General features: G+C 40.7%; 2 protein-coding genes across 2 annotated transcripts in view; one reads left to right on the forward strand and one right to left on the reverse strand.

Moving 5' to 3' along the window:
* LOC123515636 (von Willebrand factor A domain-containing protein DDB_G0292188-like) overlaps positions 1-2,288 on the forward strand; it is a 53,052-nt gene extending 50,764 nt beyond the window's left edge. Inside the window, exon 3 of the mRNA XM_045274448.1 lies at positions 502-2,288. Within this exon, the coding sequence (XP_045130383.1) occupies positions 502-678 (177 nt within the window). The 3' untranslated portion in view covers positions 679-2,288. The remainder of the gene's footprint in view (positions 1-501) is intronic.
* Positions 1-20,021, reverse strand: part of LOC123515634 (telomerase reverse transcriptase-like) — a 254,291-nt gene that overhangs the window by 75,359 nt on the left and 158,911 nt on the right. The gene's annotated exons all lie outside the window — the stretch shown is intronic.

Consider the following 20,021-nt stretch of genomic DNA (forward strand, 5'->3'; position numbering starts at 1 on the left):
TTTTAATAAGGTCCGAATCAGCCAACAAATGAAGGTCCAAATCAGCTTGAATATAGGTCCGAATGAGCAATTAAATGTGGCGAATCAGCCTGGTTCGGATCAGCCAAGCTCCGAATAAACCTGTACCAAGGAGGAGGAGGAGGAGGAGGAGGAGGAGGAGGAGGAGGAGGAGAGAGAGAGAGAGAGAGAGAGAGAGAGAGAGAGAGAGAGAGAGAGAGAGAGAGAGAATTATAATGGGGGATTATTATTATATAACTATAGCAGCAAGAACAACATCAAGAACATACTAGCATTAGTACCTATTACTACTACTTCTTCTGTAACCACTGACATGAATAAAATAACAAGAATAAAATATTAGAATAAAACAAACTATGAATTTAGGAGGAAACACTAAATTCGCAAACTCCTCCATAACTCTCTCCTCTCCTTTCCTCGTCTCACAGTTTCGCTTTTTCCCTCTACATTGCAGCATTTTATTCCTGTCTCCCCACGTTGCAGGGCCGCCTAGACCAGCTACAGGCGGAGGTGAGTGAGCTGGAGGAACAGAGCGAGCAGTTGGAGATGCGGGTAAAGAGTTTCTTCCGTCAGCACCATGCCCTCGCCACTGCCACTGACCAGATCGACCTTAAACTGGAGACGCTCAATCGACAACATAAGGCCCTTTCATCCTCGTAGTCGTTTGCGTGGCTGATCTGTGGTATAAGGAACGCTCTGACACCGTACTCACCCACAACTGACAAAATATCATCGTTTTTATTTGTACTACTACATTTTCTTTAAGGAAGAGCCTGGTGTGTGTGTGTGTGTGTGTGTGTGTGTGTGTGTGTGTGTGTGTGTGTGTGTGTGTGTGTGTTTCCTGATTCAAAACAAACTTGTGTTGAGTGAAAATGTGGTTACACAACTCTCACCTACAAAAAAAAAAAAAAAGAGAAATATTTTCTATTTATACACTTATTTTATAAAGAGGTCCGAAACTGCTACGTGTGTCAGTAAACCCACAGTTATAGACTTGAAGTATTAATTCTGGACGTTTCGAAGGCCATCTTCAGCAGTACAAAGCAGAATGAAAAATACAAGCGAACTGAACCAAGAGAAAGAGGAGGGAAAGAGGGTGAGAGTAACGTTGCACATTGTGATTGGCCAATCCCACCTGTGAGCTCCACCCTACTCAAACCCTACCAGAACCTGACCTGTCTTTACCACTAATCCCTAGATCTGGTAGGGATTTAGTCACCAGTGCTCTCATTAATGGATCGAGCTTAAACATGCCTTCATTTAGATTATAATTCTTATGGTTCTGTATACAAACTGATTCTAAAATCTTGCGTTTTTTTAATTGTTACATTTAAATAACATTTGACTAGAATCCCAATCACCTGAGTGGTCATTATCAAAAACATGGATGAAATTGGCATTATTAGTGTGACAATTCCTGACACTTCTCTTGTTTTTTAACCTCACGTCCAAGGATCTGCCCGTTTCTCCTATATAAACTAAGTTGCAATCTTTACAAGGAATTTTATATACATCTTCAACTTTAACACTGAAGATGAAGGCAGTGGCCTTCGAAACGTCCAGAATAGATACATCAAGTCTATATCTGTGGGTTTACTGACAAGTTTACATTCACGGTAGTGTGCTACTCCATCCCATTCCTGCTACGTTTGTGCCTGCGTTTTTTTTCTTTTGTTTTACACAAAACGAACTTGTGCTGAGTGAGATGGATGGACGCCATCACAACTTTAACCCATCCATGGAAATTTATCGAACAATATCCCATTTTTAGGCTTTATCTTTACTTTTGTACGAGTCAGTTACACAAAGAATGCTTCAGAGAGGTTACGTGGACCACTCACCTTTTTTAAGGATTGTTTTATATGTGTGGCCGCTTGGATGTACTATAATGCATTTCTGGATACTTCCTTGTCAAAACATCACTGCAGCGCCGCGTGTTTCTTCTCGTCCTCATTCCCTCGCCAAGCTGTCGATATTTAAAGGAAAATGGAGCGTCTACAAAAGAGGCAACAAAATTCCAGGAGCAGAGTGTAATGCTTAAAAAAAGGAGGGACCTCTATAAAGACGGGAAGAAACTTATTCAGATTAATCTAAACGATTACTTCATTGATAGAGGTAGTGAAGCATAACTAAATAGCACAGTTAAGGCATTACGGAAACTTTCGTAATAGAAAGCATACAAAACGTTTATATGGATTTCAATGACACCTGTTTGTGACATTTATGTTGCATGCACAGATACTGGAATTTGGCCGTCAACGGGGTGGGAGAGAGAGAGATACATAGATAGATAGATAGATAGAGAGAGAGAGAGAGAGAGAGAGAGAGAGAGAGAGAGAGAGAGAGAGAGAGAGAGAGAGAGAGATGATAAAATAACTTCAAAGTTTTCAACTATCTCCTCAAAATAAATAATAATGAATTCTTAGTGATGAAAGGAGTAGCTGCCGCCATTCTTTCAAAGTTCATCTTTATTTGAAATGAGCGGCAACGACGGCATGGAAAGCAGAACAAAGATTACGGCATTCCCAGGAACTGTTGTGCAAATCAGTTAATTCGTTTGATATTTTTATTGTACGAGTATACCGATCAATAGAGAGTCTGGTAAAGCATTTGACACTTACATCACTATATTTAGGTGACGCGATCACAAAATCTAATGGTTACCGATCATTACCTTATGTAACGTAGCCAGTAGGGTGCCATAGAGATCAATCTTAAGACCTGTTCTTTCCTAGTGCATATAAAGGAAATGAATAATGTTGTTTCTGGAATAATATTGAAGTTGAAGTTTGCTGATGACACCAAAACAGTGAGTTCTGGAGGAGGAGGAGGGTTATTTTGATTATATTTGGACCCACATCGCTGCTGATTCGGACCCATGTTGTAGCCAGACATGGGCATGATAATGATTGCCAATAAAAATTCATAATCCATGACTGTGATTACCTAATCACAATCAAATCGTAATAGAAAAACATAAAATTTGTGTAATCTAACAGAGGACTTCTGGCTAAGTTTGAGCACCTCAGCATCACGGGACAATTGCTGGAGCTATTCTCAAGCTACCTGCAAGGCCGGAGTCTGAGAGTGGTGGTGAGTGGGTGTACATTGGCCACGCACCCGGTGGAGCCCTCTGTTCCTCAAGGCTCAATCTTGGGCCCCATCCTTTGGAACGTGTACTTTAATGACCTCCTTCAGAGCCTCTCCTCAGCGTCGGCCTATGCAAATGATGCCACCTCTCACACAACTACAGCAGAGAGGAGGAAGTGAACGTGATTGATGCCACCAACGGTGACCAACCACCATGGCCTAGGGAGATGGTGGCAAATCAAATTTGCTGTCGAGAAAACCCAGGCCTTGGTCATCTCACTTTCACGGGAGGATGCCAGACATATGGAAGGCCAGATGAAGTTTGGAGAAGACACCCTCGCCATCAAGGTTTCCATCAACATCCTGGGGTTGGAGGTAGACACCAAATCAGGTGGAGGAGGTAGTAGACACCTACCGAAACAATAACTTACTCCCAGTGAGATCTAATAGCACTAGTTCAGGAGGTGCTGTGAACCTTCCATTAAAGCTAGTTGTGATCTCGTTGAATGTTTCCCTTTGTGTCTCACAACTCAAGGGGGTAGTCACAGCCTACCCTCTAAAGACAGCTCTCCTTCTTCACACAAAACTACATGCACTTACCACACATACACCCTTCACTCCAAATAAAAATTTAAAAGAAAAATGGGACCTGAAATAACCAACGCCTCAGAGTCCCCTCTGGGAGGGACCAAAATGTCCCCAGGTCGGACACCTTTACTGTTGAAGACCACAAATGCCTTAACACCTCCCTCAACTTTTTCTACATTAACTTCTGCAACATTCGCGGTCTTAGATCTAATTTTCAATCTGTGGAACACCACCTCTCCTCTACTAAACCCCTTCTCTGTTCCCTCCTACTTTCTCTATTCCCATTTTCATTCCAAAGCTGGATGTTGCGTCTATGTACGCAACGACTTAACTTGCTCTCGTGCCCACGCTCTTAAGTCTTCCGAATTTTCCACCATCTGGCTACGACTTAACAGCCACTCTCAAACTAAATTCATCTGTGCTGTTTATCTCTCCCATAACTCTTCTGACTATAGTATTTCTTTGACTACTTAACTTCTAAAGTGGAGCACATTCTGTCCCTCTACCTTTTCGCTGAGATTTCCAATCTTGGTGATTTCAATGTTCACCACCAGCTTTGGCTTTCCTCTCTCTTCACTGACCATCCTGGTGAACTAGCCTTCAACTTTGCTATCCTCCATGACCTAGAGCAACTGGTGCAACACCCTCCTCGTATCCCTGACCATCTTGGAGACACGCCCAACATTCTTGATCTCTTCCTCACCTCTAACCCTTCTGCTTATGCTGTCACCCTTTCATCTCCATTGGGCTCCTCCGATCACAATCTCATTTCTGTATCTTGTCCTATTTTTCCAATCCCTCCGCAGGATCCCCAAAGCGAAGGTGCCTCTGGCGTTTTGCCTCTGCCAGTTGGGGGACCTGAGGAGGTATTATGCTGATTTTCCTGGAATGATTATTGCTTCCGTGTCAGAGACCCATCTCTTTGTGCTGAACGCATAACAGAGGTGTTAGTATCTGGCATGGAGGCGTACATTCCTCATTCTTTTCTCAACCTAAACCTTCTAAACCTTGGTTTAACTCAGCCTGTTCTCGTGCTATACATGATAGAGAGGTTGCCCACAAAAGGTACTTGAGCCTTCCATCTCCTGAATCTCATGCACTTTATATCTCTGCCCGGAATCATGCCAAGTCTGTTCTTCAACTTGCCAAACACTCTTTCATAAATAGGAAATGTCAAAATCTTTCAAACTCAAACTCTCCTCGTGACTTCTGGCATCTAGCCAAAAACATCTCAAATAACTTCACTTCTTCATCTTTCCCTCCTTTATTTCATCCTGATGGCACCACTGCCATCTCTTCTGTCTCTAAAGCTGAACTCTTTTCTCAAACCTTTGCTCACAACTCCACCTTGGACGATTCTGGGCTTGTCCCTCCTCTCCTCCTCCCTCTGACTATTTCATGTCTACAATCAAAATTCTTCGTAATGATGTTTTCCATGCCCTTGCTGGCCTAAACCCTCGGAAGGCTTATGGACCTGATGGGGTCCCTCCTATTGTTCTCAAAAACTGTGCTTCTGTGCTTGCACCTTGCCTGGCCAAACTCTTCCAACTTTGTCTATCGACTTCTACCTTTCCTTCCTGCTGGAAGTTCGCCTACATTCAGCCTGTTCCTAAAAAGGGTGACCGTTCTAACCCCTCAAACTACCGTCCTATAGCTTTAATCTCTTGCTTGTCTAAAGTTTTTGAATCTATCCTGAATAGGAAGATTCTCAAACATCTGTCACTTCACAATCTTCTGTCTGATCGCCAGTATGGCTTCCGTCAAGGTCGCTCTACTGGTGATCTTCTGGCTTTCCTTACTGAGTCTTGGTCATCCTCTTTAGAGATTTCGGTGAAACTTTTGCTGTTGCGTTAGACATATCAAAAGCTTTTGATAGAGTCTGGCATAAAGCTTTGATTTCAAAACTGCCCTCCTACGGCTTCTATCCTTCTCTCTGCAACTTTATCTCAAGTTTCCTTTCCGACCGCTCTATTGCTGCTGTGGTAGACGGCTACTGTTCTTCTCCTAAACCTATTAATAGTGGTGTTCCTCAGGGTTCTGTCCTGTCACCCACTCTCTTTCTATTATTCATTAATGACCTTCTTAACCAAACTTCTTGCCCTATCCACTCCTACGCTGATGATACCACCCTACATCTTTCCACGTTCTTTCAGAGACGTCCAACCCTTCAGGAAATCAACAGATCACGTGGGGACGCCACGGAACGCCTGACTTCCGATCTTTCTAAGATTTCCGATTGGGGCAGAGAAAATCTAGTAGTTTTCAATGCCTCAAAACTCAATTCCTCCATCTATCAACTCGACACAACCTTCCAGACAACTATCCCCTCTTCTTCAATGACACTCAACTGTCTCCCTCTTCCACAATGAATATCCTCGGTCTGTCCTTTGCTCATAATCTTAACTGGAAACTTCACATCTCATCTCTTGCTAAAACAGCTTCTATGAAATTAGGTGTTCTGAGGCGTCTCCGACAGTTTTTCTCGCCCTCCAACTGCTTACTCTGTATAAGGGCCTTATCCGTCCCTGTATGGAGTACTCTTCGCATGTTTGGGGGTTCCAGTCACACAGCTTTGCTTGATAGGGTGGAATCGAAAGCTCTTCGTCTCATCAACTCCCTCCTCTGACTAACTGTCTTCAGTCTCTTTCTCACCGCCGAAATGTTGCATCCCTTTCTATATTTTATCGCTATTTTCATGGTAACTGTTCTACTAATCTTGCTAACTGCATGCCTCCCCTCCTCCTGCGGCCACGCTGCACAAGGCTTTCTTCTTCCTCTCATCCCTATTCTGTCCAACTCTCTAATGCAAGAGTTAACCAGTATGCTCAATCATTCATCCCTTTCACTGGTAAACTCTGGAACTCCCTCCCTGCATCTGTATTTTCGAATTCCTACAACTTGTCTTCTTTTAAGAGGGAGGTATCGAGGCATTTGCTCCCCTAATTCTGGCTGACGGTTTTGGCACTTTTTGAACTCTTTGGAGAGCCAGCGCTCAAGTGGGCCTTTTTCTAACTTTCTTTTTTTTTTTTGCCCTTGGCTGGCTTTCTTCCCTACGTAAAAAAAAAAAAAAGAAAAAAAATTTAGCTTTGATCATCACCTTGAGAGCGTGGTACGCAAAGCCTCCCTGAGGGTGACACTCCTGCGTCGAGTGCGACATCTACTTGACGCCAAAGGCCTCATGACGCTGTACAAGGCGCAGGTGAGGCCCATCATGGAGTACAGTCCCCTCACTTAGATGTGCAGTGCCCGGTCCCATTTCTCTGCTGGAAAAGGTGCAACGGCGAGCTGAGTGCTTCATCCTGGGCGCCATTGGTCACTGACAAGAGCTCCACTCTACACAGCAGCAACAGCAGCGTATCGAACAGAGGCAGCAACGACCGCGTCTACACACAACAACAAGAGCCCCCGTCCATCCACCAGCTGGACACTGGACAGTTCGGAACACTACAGGCGAGTGGCGGCTCTCACAATGCTACATAAAGCACAGCTGCAGCAAACACCTCATCTTACGGAGCTTCGGGTCCCCTGGAGGAGGAGTGAGCGCACTATGAGAAAGGTAGTGTCCAACATCCTCCTTGAGGTGCCGAGGTGCCACTCAGTGAGGTGCGCCAGCGTGATTTTTCCCACATCACGGTGCTGTGGAACGCCTTCACCTCTACAGTGGCTATCACCAGAATGTCCACCCTGCAGGTGAAGTGTGCTGCCCACACCTAGCTTCTTACACACCTGCCTGATAGTGAGCGGATAACGATTAAATTGCCTGCCAGTGTAAATACCTCCTTAAACCCTCGAAATCAGCCTTCCTGAAGTCATGTACTTTCCTAGTGCTCATTTTTTTTCTAAAAGCTTTGTGCTATTTAAATTTATACCATATTTCATTGTGGTCACTGTCACTTAGTTGGCCACCAACCTCCATCTGCGTAAGTGCCTCTTCCCTGTTTGTCAGAATCAAATCTAGAGTATTATTTCCTCATGTGGGTTCTAAAATGACTTGCTTCAAAAAGTTATCCTAAACGACCCTAAGAAATTATGCTTCCCTGTTGCCCACCATCAAGCTCCAATCACATTCCTATAACTGAAATCCCCTCCCACACATATGTTACCATATCTGGCTGATCTATTTATTTCCTCTCATAGTGAAGAGTTTATTTGGTTTGAAGCATTAGGTGGCCTGTACACTAAACCCATTACTATTGATTGTGATCCATCCTTAATATCCACCCATAGAGACTATGTTTTGCTATCTGTCTTAATTGTACTATTTATGCAACACTGCAATGTGTCTTTAACTCCCCTCTTCTGTCTTCCCTCTCCTTGTGAAAAGTGTATAACCATCAATTTTAACCTCCGGATCAAATACTTTTCCTGACATGTTTAACCAAATTTCTGTTAACACAATTATATAAAAAAAAAAATTTCAACACACGCTGCTTCTCTAAGCAAATCTATCTTAGTTAAAATTTTCCTACAGTTTGTGTAATAAACACTTAAAAGTATTCTTCGCCTTTACTAAGCTGGTTACTTTTCTAGATTTAACTATTTTCTCTCCCCTATGGTTCTCAGAAGCCCTTACTCTCTCCTGTTTCACGATAAAAAAACACTGGAGTGCATTTAACTCACGCTCGAGTGTTCCAGCTAAAACACGAACACCTTGGTGTGATAAATGCAGTCCATCCCTGGCATACAAAGTGTCCTTGCCGCAAAAGAGATCCCAGTTGTCGATAAACGCTCATCCATTGGTTTTATAAGCCTGTAATTCACTGAGATAAACTCTGGACAGCCATTCACCACCCCACTCCCCTCCTGGGTAACACACCGCATACCATAGGGGTCGCCCACTTATTCCTAATCTTAGCCCAGTGGTTCTTAACCTTTTTCAGTGCCCGTACCCTTTGATATCTCAGAAAAATTTCTCGTACTACCTTCAATATAAATACAATACAATCATATAAAAAGGATTAGTGATAAAAACCTTGCTGAGAAATTATTAGATTTTTAATTACTGAACAAAGACACTTTTCTTTATTTTAAATGAAAAGTGTCAAAATACAGGCAACCCCTGCTTAACGAAGGGGTTACATGCCTAAAAAAAAACCTTCATTAAGCGAAACTTCGTTAGGCGAACCGATTATAACAAGTTTAACACCCGACTAGAACTTCCATTGAGAGTAAATAAAGCAAGAGTGCATCATAGTACAGTGACAGGTTTAATGCAAGTAAAAATTATAAAGTTGAACATTTAGGCAGTTGAATTTAAGACATTATAATTTACAGTTGCCGGCCGTAAACTCCTTGCCAATCTTAGCCCATATATTTTCCAGTAGCAATACCTGGCAGATCCACACCAGGTGCAGGTTTCAGGTTCCCTTGGATTGGTTAAACTCCTTCAAAAACTAAGCCTTAAAGCTCCACCCACTTGACCCTCCCCTCCTGGTCCATACCCTGTCCCTCCCAGTGACCTCAAAATGTGTGTGTGTGTGTGTGTGTGTGTGTGTGTGTGTGTGTGTGTGTGTGTGTGTGTGTGTGTGTGTGTGTGTGTGTGTGTGATCTTTATTTTTATTTCATTTTCTCCATTCACATAGCAAATGTAGAATAGCAATTTCTCTGATCTTCCATTTCCTCCTCCTCCTCCTCCTCCATTCTCATCCTTCATATATATATATATATATATATATATATATATATATATATATATATATATATATATATATATATATATATATATATATAGAGAGAGAGAGAGAGAGAGAGAGAGAGAGAGAGAGAGAGAGAGAGAGAGAGAGAGAGAGAGAGAGAGAGAGAGAGAGAGAGAGAGAGAGATTTAATATTTCGTTTTCAGCATTGAAGTTTCACTATTGAAATCAATAAAATTATATTGTACAGTAGAGTTTTCAAATGTGATAGGCATCAAGGTGGTGGTGGTGGTGGTGGCAGTAGTAGTGATCGTTCGATTTGCATGAAAACTTCATGGCTATATCTTATTGTACCCACTCGTGTGTGTAGAAAGTTTCAGGACGATATATGAAAAAGAAAAAAAAAAAAGAAAAATTAAAAACGTGAAATTTCCTTAATCAAGTTTATCGCAATATAACATGACATCCAATTAACTTATCCCCTCAAAAAAATCATGCTAAGAGGTTAACCCTTCCCAAATAAAAAAAATAAAAAAAAAATTAAATATGCAATATTTGCATTGTAAAAAAAAATAATAATTAACGATGTATGATAACAACCTTGAATTTCCTTGCAATTGCGCATGCCTAATTTTTTTTTTTTTTCGCACAACACATGTAAAATCTATTTAATAAACTATTTAGAAAAATAAATAACAAACAAAACGAGACTAAATTGAAGACAATACATAAAAAACTAACTACACAATAACAACTGAAACAAGCCTTTCCTGATCAGTTTGTTCCTCATCTTCCTCCTTATGGGCGAGTCCATGGTTTCGTCCTTCTTCTGAAGATATATCTCCATGGATGTAGGGAACTCCACACCGAGGAGATGATTCAAGTTACTACCAACGTAGCCTGCATTATAGTTGGCGATGGCTGTGGCAATGGCAAAGCTCATCATCCTTGGAGAAGCGTTTTTGTGTTTGGGACATATCTTCCATATTCTGGAGTGAAGATCTTCGTTCATGTTTTGTATGAGGCCTGCCAAACATATTTTCAGTAAGTCGTCTCTTGTGAGTCTGTCATACACAGCCTTCACATGCTCAAGCTCCTCATCTGCCAGGTGAAAAGACACAAGCATGCGTGTGTGGGATGCAGGTGTTTCACCACGTGCGAGTGCTTTATTATAAAAGCACCAAGACTTCTCTCCTTGTGTACATAATTGGTGCTGTGGTTTGGCATCAGTTGACGTGCAATGATAAAATGAGGAGAGGATCTCTTCCCTCATTTCTTTGGTGCTTGTGTGCAGTTTTCTCTTCAAACTGACTTAGTAGTAAAATTGAAGATGGTCAATCACCAAGTCTGTCAGTTTGTTCTTACCACCCATTTTCCCAACAGTCTTCTTCTTGTCTTTAAGGGCAGTTCCAAGTCTTTTTGCTACGTGATTGATACATTCTGCCTTTTCAACTTTATACTTTTCTCCGTGTTCATCTCACAAATTGATTTATAGGCAGAGCTATCGCCGTAAGAAACAAAAGTTCTGTACATTATTTTCATAGATTTTGATCTACTCCACATTTCCACAGCTGCACTACTTTCCAAGCCCCCAGATGCACCTTCATAATTTTCTTCGCAGTCCATCCAGTGTTCACTGTCCCACCACATCACATAATCTGTCTCTGTCTTTTTCTTATTTTTCAGTAAGGTTTTCTTTTTTGTACACAAACTACATAATTTGGAGCACATATGGTAGTCTAGAACAAGTCCAAGATCCATATCTATCACTGCACCTACGCCAAAGTTCGACTTGTAACCTCGTTTGTGCCAAGACCCATCAAAACTAATATCAACATTTGCCATCCCATCATCAGACAGACCATCTTTTTTTCTCGAATAACGTTCAAACACTGCACTTCTACTTTTATTCAAAATGTCCTTGGTATGAATGAAGGTTTTTTCTGTTATATACTTAGCATTACGTCGATAGGTAAATAAGTTGAATTTGTTCAGGCTGAGGTATGACACAACCTTATTTACACCATCATACCCAGCTCCTAACACCATCATACAGTACAGTAGCATCAAAGTAAGTGGATAGTATTTCTCTTCCACTGGCATGACTGGTTTTCTAGTCAAACTTGTATCTATAATCACATGACCATTCTCGCACTTCACAGTATAGTATCTATTTGGTGGCGTATAAATTTCACGTCACATTTCTCACTAAAACAAGTACCGCAAGCCATGTTCTTCACCGTTTCTTCTATATCTTCCTTTTCAACTATTATACGCTCTCTAGGTACTCCTTTATATTGTCTTTCTTCACTACCAAGCACGAGAGCTTTGCGTTTCTGTGCACTCGTCTGTTGCTGATCTCGTGGTGGTGAGGGTGGTGGCGGCAGGTCCACATGTTGCTGCAAGCATGGCGTTGGCTGCAGGCTAGAAAGCCTCTCTTCTCTCGCATGTTTCGCGTGTTGGCGGCGTAGAGCCCTATATTTCTTTATCCTCGGCATACTGTAAATAGTCTATGGTGATACAGAAAAAAAAAAAAAAACAGCACCAGAATACATGATATGCGAGAAATCAGGGTAAGATCTGTCGGCCGTCAACACACACTATTCCCCTCGCCTTGGCCTTGGGAACACCACTTCTGCCTCCGTAGACTGCGCCTTAGATAATCATGTTGCCAGATGAACGATACTACCAATGAAAAAGATATTCATAAAAAAATTGAAAAAAAATGCTAGAAAATTGCGGAAAAAAGCAATGGATAGCTCGTCACGTGCTTTAAATACCCGAATGTAAACAAACACGCCACCTTGCCCTTTAACCCATTTAAATGGACTTAGAGATGAAATATCGGCTTCAACGCTTCCCAAATGATTGCCAGAACCTAGGATGATTTTTTAGTGTGCCTAACTCAATTTCGGTTTTTTGCTCATATTTCTTTAAAAAGTGGGTATACCCGCCCTTAAAGAAAAACAGAACAAGAGCCTGGCAGCTGTTCAAGTCTACTAGAAGATTCTTTGGGCGCCACTCCCAACAATGCACCCAGGCCGTGGAAAACTACAACATATCAATCGCCAATACAGAAACTACTTTATCTACTCCAAGATAGCTTACGAAAGGACTCTCATGGATAAGCTTAAAAAGAAATCCAAAAGTCTTTCATCAGTACATTCGTAACAAAAAAGTAGGTGCTCCCTCCGTGTGTCCCCTATCACATCCTGATGGTTCACTAGTAGAAAATTGTGGTGCTATGGCCGAATTTTTTGTGAACAGTTTCTCCTCTGTCTTCAAAGACAGCTGTTCAAATCCTTTTCCCCACCAGACGTTCCAGGGCACCATTGACAATGTAAATATTACTTACTCTGCTGTGTCTAAAGGCCTTGCATCTCTTGACTCCAACTCAAGTATGGGACCTGACAACCTACATCCCAGGCTTCTTAATTCTTGTCCGTCTCTTGCTTATCCCATATTTATCATCTTCTCAACTAGCCTAACTGATGGCGTCATCCCTGACATTTGGAAAGTCCCCGATGTTCGACCTATCTTCAAAAAGGGATCTTGCTCTGTTCCTCTAAACTACAGACCCATAAGCCTAACCTCAGTCTGCTCCAAGACATTAGAGAGGATTGTGGCCGAACATTTTTATGCATTTCTTGAACATAATGCTTTACTCTCTCCCAACCAGTTTCGCTTTCGTCGCGGTAGAACAGCTGATGATCAACTATTGCTTATTTACGACTTTGTCTCATCTGGATAATGAATCTGGAAATGAAGTTGACGTTATTCTATTTGACTTCTCTAAAGCCTTTGACGTGGTTAACCATTCAGTGCTACTCCAAAAACTCTGTAGCATTGGTATCACCGGCAACCTGTTCAGCTGGATTTGCTCTTTCCTACTTGGTAGATCCATGAGTGTATCTGTTGCAGGTGTTAAAAGCAACTACTGGGATGTAAAGAGTGGTGTACCTCAGGGCTCGGTACTGGAACCCTTACTTTTCCTACTGTATGTTAACCACCTGCCATCCACGATACAGAACAACTGTAAAATCTTAGCCGATGACTTAAAGATTTACTTGAAGTACAGCCCATCTACCCCCCTATCACTGGCCCTTGGAACTTCGTCCTGTCAGCATGATATAAATAAGATTTGTGATATTACTTCCTCTTGGGGTCTTGACCTCAATAAAGACAAGTATGTAGTGTTAAGGCTACAACGTGGTACAGTACCTTGGCAATGCATTGGTGCGTTGTCAGAGTATTCACTCTAAGGACTCCCCATCACCATGGTAGACCAACACAAGGACCTTGGTGTCCTAGTAGACTCCAGTCTCAGATTGCATCACCACATTCGGTCTACTGCCAACAAAGCCTCTGGAATGTCGGCAATTTTCTCAAAAGCACCCTCTGCAGATCCCAAGACTTCATGATCACTCTCTACAAAACTCACATACGACCAATTCTAGAATATGCCTCCTGTGTGTGGAACACTGGCTTTTCGGGAGACCTTCATCTGCTGGAATCAGTACAAAGAACCTGGACTCGCCACATTGAGGACCTGTTTGAAGTACCATATGGTGAGCAACTCAGAATATTAGATCTATACTCAGTCCAGGGGCGGCTGCTGCGTGCTGACCTCTTCAAATACTGGAAAATTTTCCACAAAGAGTGTGGTATCTCGCCTGAGGAAATATTTACCATGGCACCTTCTCAAGGTACAAGAGGACACAGATTCAAAATTCAGATCACCCACAGTTCAATAGAGGCCAGGAGGAGATTCTCACTACGGTGCGCCAGTATATGGAACTCCCTACCAGACGAAGTTGTGGCACAAAAATCTATCAGCTCATACAAATCAGCTTTGCATCATATTCTAGGTCCACTTCTTTACAAATTTCCTGACTAGTTATCCTATTTCTTTACTTCTCTTACAACTTACACTTTCGTAAAAGTCTTTTCAATGTTTCTTTGTTGTATTGCTCATAGCTAACTTCACTAACATTAATACTCATTGAATTTTTCTCCATGTTTCATAAAGGTACACAACTCAGTCTTTTTATGCCTCGTAATTGTTTCTGTTGCCATGCTAGTAGACTGGCGTACCTTTTGAACTGTGCTGCCCTTACATTTCTCCAGTACCTCCAACAATGTAGTACAAAGTGCTAAAGGGTAGCCAACCAGGTGAGTTGACCAGGTGAGTTGACCTAAGGAAGAAGCTCATCAGCTCATCACCTCATTGGATTATTTAAATCTCTCTCTCTCTCTCTCTCTCTCTCTCTCTCTCTCTCTCTCTCTCTCATTCTCTGTTCATCTTTTTTGCATATTTTTTGCTATTTGCTCTTGAAACTAATATACATAAAGTAATAAGTGATGATGATGATAATAATAATAATAATAATAATAATAATAATAATAATAATAATAATAATAATAATAACAATGATAGTAAAGATAGTGAAAGGCATGAAATGATTAATAATTTTCATATTCAGTATTCAATCCAGCCTCCCTAGTGAGTAATTATGTTTGGTAGAGAAGTCACTAAGCGTTCAGTTATAATCAGGTCTTCCCTGCGACCTCTACCACTACTATTCCTCCTGCTTCTCCTCCTCCTCCTCCATCACTACCATCACCCCTCATCCTCCTCCGACTACACCCTCCTCCTCTTCCTTCTACTTTACCCTCATTCTCCATATATATATATATATATATATATATATATATATATATATATATATATATATATATATATATATAAAATTTACTTATTCAAGTCATTTTACATCGTTTTGCTTCAAAACGATAAAATTGATGAAAACAAGCCAATATAGAGAAACTAAAGTAAAAGTAACAAAAACGTGTTATTTTAGTAGTTTTCAGCTTTTTTAAGACCAAGACACATAAATGCTTGTAAAAGACTCTATTTGTTTGAGGATCTTAAATATGTCAAAAATAGGTTATTTTGGTGTATTCCTGAGTTTTCAGTCAGCGCAAAAGAAATGGCTGCACCCGTTGATATCATGTCAAATCTACTCTTAACTAAGAATATAAGGTATATAGGGGAGAATAAAACACAAATACTGCTATATTTTGTTATTATTAATATTTTGTCATATTACCCTTCACTTTCAAGACAGCCGTAACCCTACTTGGCATACTATCAGACAATTTTCTGAAGTAACTTCAGTCAATGTCATTCCATATGGCGCTAATTTTGTCACGTAACAGATTCGATACAGGGAGCTTGCCAACTTTTCGCTTTATTTCATTCCATAAATTTTCAATTGGATTTAAGTCTGGACTGTGCCCTGGCCACTCAATCAACTGAATTATCTTCTCAGACAACCATTCTCTACCACACTTTGCCCTATGGCATGGAGCACCGTCCTGTAAGAAATGAGGGTTCTCATGTTTCTCATAAAATGGCAGCATGTGATTTTTCAGAACATCAACATATAAGGCACCATTCATGTTCACATTCTTATCTAAAAAATATAATCCACCACTATCCTTTTCACCACTGAAGCAACCCCACACCATCACACCAGCTGGGAATTTCACAGTTTTTACAGTGTACTTAGTGTCATAGCGATCAAAACCCATGGGACGTCTCACTTTTATCTGTCCTTTAGATATCGTTTTGAACGCACTTTCATCGCTAAACAGCACAGACCGCCAATCTTCTGAAGTCCACTGTCCGTACCTCCTGCAGAAAGCAAGTCGCTGTTGTCGCATCTTCTCCGTCACGAGAGGTTTGTGAGCAGCTCGGCGACACGGCAGTTAGAGATCTTTCTGTAGCCGGTTTTGAATTGTCCTAACTGCTACATCTCCCAGGACATCAGCATGCTGTTCCTTTAACTCCCTGGCTGTAATGAAAGGGTCTTTCTGTACTTCTCGTTTGGACAGGTTGTCCGTTCTTGGCTGTGTTTTACGTTTCCTCCCCGTCCCCTTCTTCCTCGCCGGAGTCGCACCTGTTCTCAGTGTAGTGGCTGCTTTTTTCACACGGCAAACATTTTTCTCAAATCTTTTTGTTCTTGTTATTTCTCTGTTGCTTAAGCCTTCACGAACTAAGGCTAACACAATGCCCTTTTCTTCCATACTCAGCTTGCTAGGACCCATTCTGTTCTGATGACGATCAGCGGAAGAGGAAAACAGTGAACGATATCTTCTGTACAGTGAACGATGTCAGGAAAAATTAGGGGAAAAACCAGAAGTACCTTCTCTCACTGACCACCCAGACAGCCTGGAGCCGTGGTGGTGAGTGGTGACTGAGTGCAGTGGTATCTTTCGCGCGTAAACGCTTGGCGTAATCCCTAGAGATGCCATATAGGTCAATTTCTTTACCGTAATATGCTGCATTAAAAACTGCAAGGGGGTTCATTGGCAATTAAGTTAATGTTGTGTAGATCATCGTAAGGTGGCAAGGGAATATTCCAGACTGAAATATCAGGGAAAATGTGTGGTATGAAATAAAAAGAGTAACTGGTAACTTTCAGTGCAAGGCGTTCAAGCTCTACGGACAAATTCCTGGACTGATGGATGACGCAACTTTGGAATATTCAAACAAAGCTGTCTAATAGTATGCCAAGTAGGGTTACGGCTGTCTTGAAAGTGAAGGGTAATATGACAAAATATTAATAATAACAAAATATAGCAGTATTTGTGTTATATTCTCCCTTATATAGCTTATGTTCTTAGTTAAGAGTAGATTTGACGTGATATCAACGGGTGCGGCCATTTCTTTTGCGCTGACTGTATATATATATATATATATATATATATATATATATATATATATATATATATATATATATATATATATATATATATAAACACAAACACAAACACAAACACACACACACACACACACACACACACACACACAGTCCTATCCGAAGATCGGTCTATGAGCTCTGAGCTCGCTCAGTAATGGGGAAGACTGGCTGGGTGACCAGCAGGCACAGAGAGAGAGAGAGAGAGAGAGAGAGAGAGAGAGAGAGAGAGAGAGAGAGAGAGTTCAACCACTCCTATTCCTTGGGGAGAACAAGGGTCAGCTGTGGGAGACTCACATTCTCTCTCTCTCTCTCTCTCTCTCTCTCTCTGCTTCATTTGTGTTTTTTATTATATTTTCGTTGTTTGCTGTTGAAACTATTATTTTTAATGGAATTAATGATATTAAGTAGCACAAAATGTTTATCATTACTTGTTACTAGACACACTCACACAAGTGTGTGTGTGTGTGTGTGTGTGTGTGTGTGTGTGTGTGTGTGTGTGTGTGTGTGTGTGCGCGCGCCCAGAACTGCAATTAGAGAGAGAGAGAGAGAGAGAGAGAGAGAGAGAGAGAGAGAGAGAGAGAGAGAGAGAGAGAGATTACTACACTAATTTTCTATAAAATTATAATAATAAAACAATCGTAACAATTGTAAATATAATAATAATAGTAATGTCATAAAGCACTAAAATCATACAATAATATTCATAATAATAATGACAATAATGTGTGTGTGTGTGTGTGTGTGTGTGTGTGTGTGTGTGTGTGTGTGTGTGTGTGTGTGTGTGTTTACCTAGTTGTAGTTTTACAGGGCCTGGGCTTTATGCTCGTGTGGCCTCGTCTCCATATCTACACTTATCCAATCTTACTTTAAAAGTATGCACACTCGTTGCAGACACTACTTCTTCATTTAAACTGTTCCACGTCTCAATACATCTTTGCGGGAAACTATATTTTTTAACATCTCAGGATCAGTTTCTCATTATCCACTTGGTCCATTCCGTTGATCAATTTATAAACTTGTATCAGATCTCCTCTCTCCCTTCTTTGTTCCAGGGTTGGTAGATCCATAGCCTTTAATCTCTCCTCATATGTCATCCCTTCAAATTCTGGAACCATTCTTGTAGCCATTTTTTGTAGTCTCTCCAACTTCCTTATGTGTTTCTTTTTATGAGGGGTCCACACTACTCCTGCATATTCCAATCTGGGTCTTATTATAGTACTTATCAATTTCTTCATCATTTCTTTGTCCATGTAGTGAAATGCTACTCCAATATTCCTTAGCAAATTATATGTTTCTCTAAAAATTCTATCAATATGGCTTACTGGTTGATTGTTTTCTTCCATCGTCACTCCTAAGTCCTTTTCCTTTTTTTTCTCCAGTTCTACTCCATCTCCCATCTTATAGATTCCCACAGGTCGTCTTTCACTCTTTCCCAATTCCATGACATGGCTTTTGTTCACATTGAATTCCATTTCCCACTTTTACTCCATTCCCAGATCTTATTTAGGTCTTCTTGCAGTATTTCACAATCCTCTTTTGCTTTATAACTCTGCACAGTTTTGTATCATCTGCAAACAGATTTATGTAGCTGTTCACTCCTTCTGGCATGTCGTTAATATAAATGAGGAAAAGTATTGGTGCCAATACTGACCCCTGTGGCACTCCGCTTTCTACTGCTCTCCACTTGGACTTCATATCTTTAACTACCGTCCTTATTTCTCTCCCCCTCAAATAATTTTCTATCCATCTCAATGTGCTTCCTTTTAAGCCACCCTTCTCCTCTAACTTCCATAGTAATCTTGCATGTGGCACTTTGTCAAACGCCTTTTTAAATCCAAATAAATACAGTCAACCCATCCTCTCTCTCTTGTACTCTATCAACTATTCTAGAATAGAAACTCAATAAATTAGTTACACACGACCGTCTTTTCTAAAACCAAATTGGCTATTTGATATTAATTTGTTGTCTTCAAGGAACTCGATCCATTGTTTCTTTATTATTCTTTCACACATCTTGCATATTACACTAGTTAGTGATACCGGTCTGTAATTTAAAGGTTCTTCCTTCCTTCCGCTCTTATATATGGGAACCACCTCAGCTCTTTTCCATTCTACTGGTACTGTTCCATTTTCTATTGAGCATTTTATGATGTATATAGGACTTGCTAGTTCTTCCCTACATTCTTTCAGTATTCTGCCTGAGACTTCATCTGGTCTCATTGCCTTCTCTTCATCCAGTTCCTTCATTAACTCTTTTATTTCAAGCTTGGTTAATTAAAATCTCTTTCATATAGACTGTCTCTCTATTGCCCTGTGGCATTTCAAATTTGGATTCCTTAGTAAAGACCTTCTGGAATTTATTATTTAATAGTTCTGCCATACTTTTTTGGGTCTTCCACCATCCCGTTCTCTCCTTTTAACCTTTCTATTGTTTCTTTTTGCCTTATTTTTATCTGTAGAACAATTTTGGTTGCTCCTTACATTTTTCGACAATGTCCTTTTCAAAGTTCTTTTCCTCTTCCTTCCTCACCTTAACATATTCATTTCTCGCTGCCTTGAAGTTTTCCTTATTTGCTGGATTTCTATTTCTCCTCCACTTTTTCCATGCTCCATCTCTTTTCTCCTTTGCCCTGGCACACCTTGCATTAAACCAATCTTTCTTTCCTTCTTCTTTAGATCTATATTTCGGGACATATTCCCTAACTCCTGTTTTGTATATTTCCATAAATAAGTTAGTTATACTTCTCTTGCATCGACTCTGAGTTTTCCATCTCCTCCCAGTTTACATTTTTAAAATAGTTCTTGAGATTCTCAATATCAGCCTTTCTGTAATTTAATCGGTCTCCTTTGTATGAATCGTCTCTATATTCCTTTCCCTCTTCTATATCCATTTCTAATATTACATGGTCACTCTTTCCCAATGGGC

Source organism: Portunus trituberculatus, chromosome 39 (assembly GCF_017591435.1).
Source record: "Portunus trituberculatus isolate SZX2019 chromosome 39, ASM1759143v1, whole genome shotgun sequence".
Classification (NCBI taxonomy): Eukaryota; Metazoa; Arthropoda; class Malacostraca; order Decapoda; family Portunidae; genus Portunus; species Portunus trituberculatus.